The sequence below is a fragment of the Anthonomus grandis genome, chromosome 22 (genome assembly GCF_022605725.1).
Source record: "Anthonomus grandis grandis chromosome 22, icAntGran1.3, whole genome shotgun sequence".
Lineage (NCBI taxonomy): Eukaryota > Metazoa > Arthropoda > Insecta > Coleoptera > Curculionidae > Anthonomus > Anthonomus grandis.
Genome location: NC_065567.1, coordinates 989,626 through 991,473, shown reverse-complemented (window position 1 = coordinate 991,473; position 1,848 = coordinate 989,626). Strand labels below are relative to the sequence as shown.

At 32.5% G+C, this 1,848-nt stretch overlaps 1 protein-coding gene across 1 annotated transcript; it reads left to right on the top strand.

Moving 5' to 3' along the window:
* The first annotated feature begins 309 nt into the window (after window positions 1-309).
* LOC126748142 (uncharacterized) lies at window positions 310-1,619 on the top strand. Its single transcript, XM_050457171.1, has 2 exons — window positions 310-845; window positions 1,140-1,619. Exons 1-2 carry the CDS (start codon window positions 692-694, stop codon window positions 1,505-1,507), a joined length of 522 nt encoding a protein of 173 aa, XP_050313128.1. The 5' UTR covers window positions 310-691; the 3' UTR covers window positions 1,508-1,619.
* The last annotated feature ends 229 nt before the right edge of the window (window positions 1,620-1,848 follow it).

Here is a 1,848-nt window from a genome sequence, read left to right as displayed (position 1 = left end):
ATAAAGAATTCTGTTGCTCCATTAGAAAGTAGAAAAAATAACTCATTAAAAGCCATAACGTCGCTTATAGATTTAAATGAAAATTGAGAAGAGAATAATTACAAAGAACTACTAATTTTGTTAGAAGAATTTGTCGATATGTTCGAATAATTTAGAATTAGGTAAAACTAACATTTGCGACCATACTATTGACACAGTGACTGTCGCGCCGATTCATCAGGTGCCTTATCACGTAAGTCCGCGGGAGCGCGAAATAATGGCTGTTATGAATAACACTTGAGTTGAAATTCCAAGTATGTACTCATGAGCATGAGCATGAAGTGCTGGTTTGTTCTCCGTTTTATATGAATAAAAATAATTCGCTGAGAGGAGTATGTGCTCCGAATACATAAAGTAGATACTCGATATTTCCAAACAAGTCTGCACCTGAAAAAACACCAAATAAACAAGTGCCGCGTTTCGCATATTCGTGTATTAGTATAAATTCAAGTATTAGTGTGCAATGAGTGAAAGTGAAGAAGAAACTGAAGTCTGCGAATCCCAAATGGGATTTGTAAACATGCTACGTGATGTTCCCATACTTTTATCCAAGTCACAAACACCAGCTGTCCGAAAGTCAAAAAGCCAAGCAATAGAACTGATTAACAAACAGTAGAAGCTGAATTTCGGGTCACAAATAACGACAAGTCAAATGTACAAAAAAATTAATAATATGAAATCCAGACTCAAGAAAAAGACTGACATAAACAGGACTGGAAATAAGAAAATTGTGCTGCAGGATTGGGAAAAGATTTTGTTGGAAATCATGGAAGGCAACACAAATCCAGTACTTGCAAAAGTTCCAGGTAAATTAATTAATATCTTCTTCATAAGTAACTTTATTTAAATTACCATATATATTAGTGAACCTATCTAAAGTTTGCTATTATTTATTATTTTGTGAAAATTGAATGATTTATAAAGTTATGTTGTTTATAATAATTAATTACTTATTGTTTAACATTTGATCAAGTATTTTAGACAGACATTTTTGTAGCTTAGAAACAAAAAAAAGTTACAATATTATTTACGAAACTTTATCACTTGTCCATTTTTTAATATAGAAACTGTATGAATATTTACTTAATTTTTCATTTTAGGAGCATTATCCGTCGGCATACAACAAACAGAGACGAAAATCGGCCATGAAGATACAATCCCTAGGCAATCAACTTCTGCTTCTGAAACGAGTGCAGCAAATGATGATGCTATTAGTACAGTACAACATGCACCTAAAAAAAAGAAAGATAATAAAGGTAGTCCTCTCGAAGAATATGAAACAAACGTTACTAAACAACTCTCGAATAACGAACTACAAAGACTAGTTTTACTGAAACAACTGAGAGTTTTAGAAATGAAAGAGGAAAAACTCAAGAGACAGCTAAACAGAGATGTTGATGAACAATCTAATTCAAGCAATAATAATATCATTCAAGCTGACAATGGACAAGCATATTTCAAATTATAATGTGTCAATACTTTTTAGTATCACTTACGAAATAAAGAATTCTAACATGTGACAAAAACATTTTTCTAAAGTGTTAATAATAAAAAAGATAAATAAGTTCTTTCCACGCTTTACTTACTTCAAGCGAGAGCAAGAATGACATCTGCTAACTCAGATCGCCTCCGTTGCCCGCTTCTTCTAATATTATTATTATCCAACTCCTCTTCTGCCGGATACGCAAGTTGGATATCTTCTAATGGGAGCTCCATAGGATCTAGCTCATCTTTTAAATATTTTGCTACATTGTGTAATATACAACAGCATATGACAAATTTTGGAACTTTTTCTATGGATACCCGCAC

What these genes read in the sequence shown, in the direction of transcription:
- LOC126748142 (XM_050457171.1), top strand. Translation starts at nt 692, where the DNA reads ATGTACAAAAAAATTAATAATATGAAATCCAGACTCAAGAAAAAGACT. An exon ending in AGTACTTGCAAAAGTTCCAG is followed by an intron (nt 846 to 1,139) that starts GTAAATTAATTA and finishes TTTTCATTTTAG; the next exon opens with GAGCATTATCCGTCGGCATA.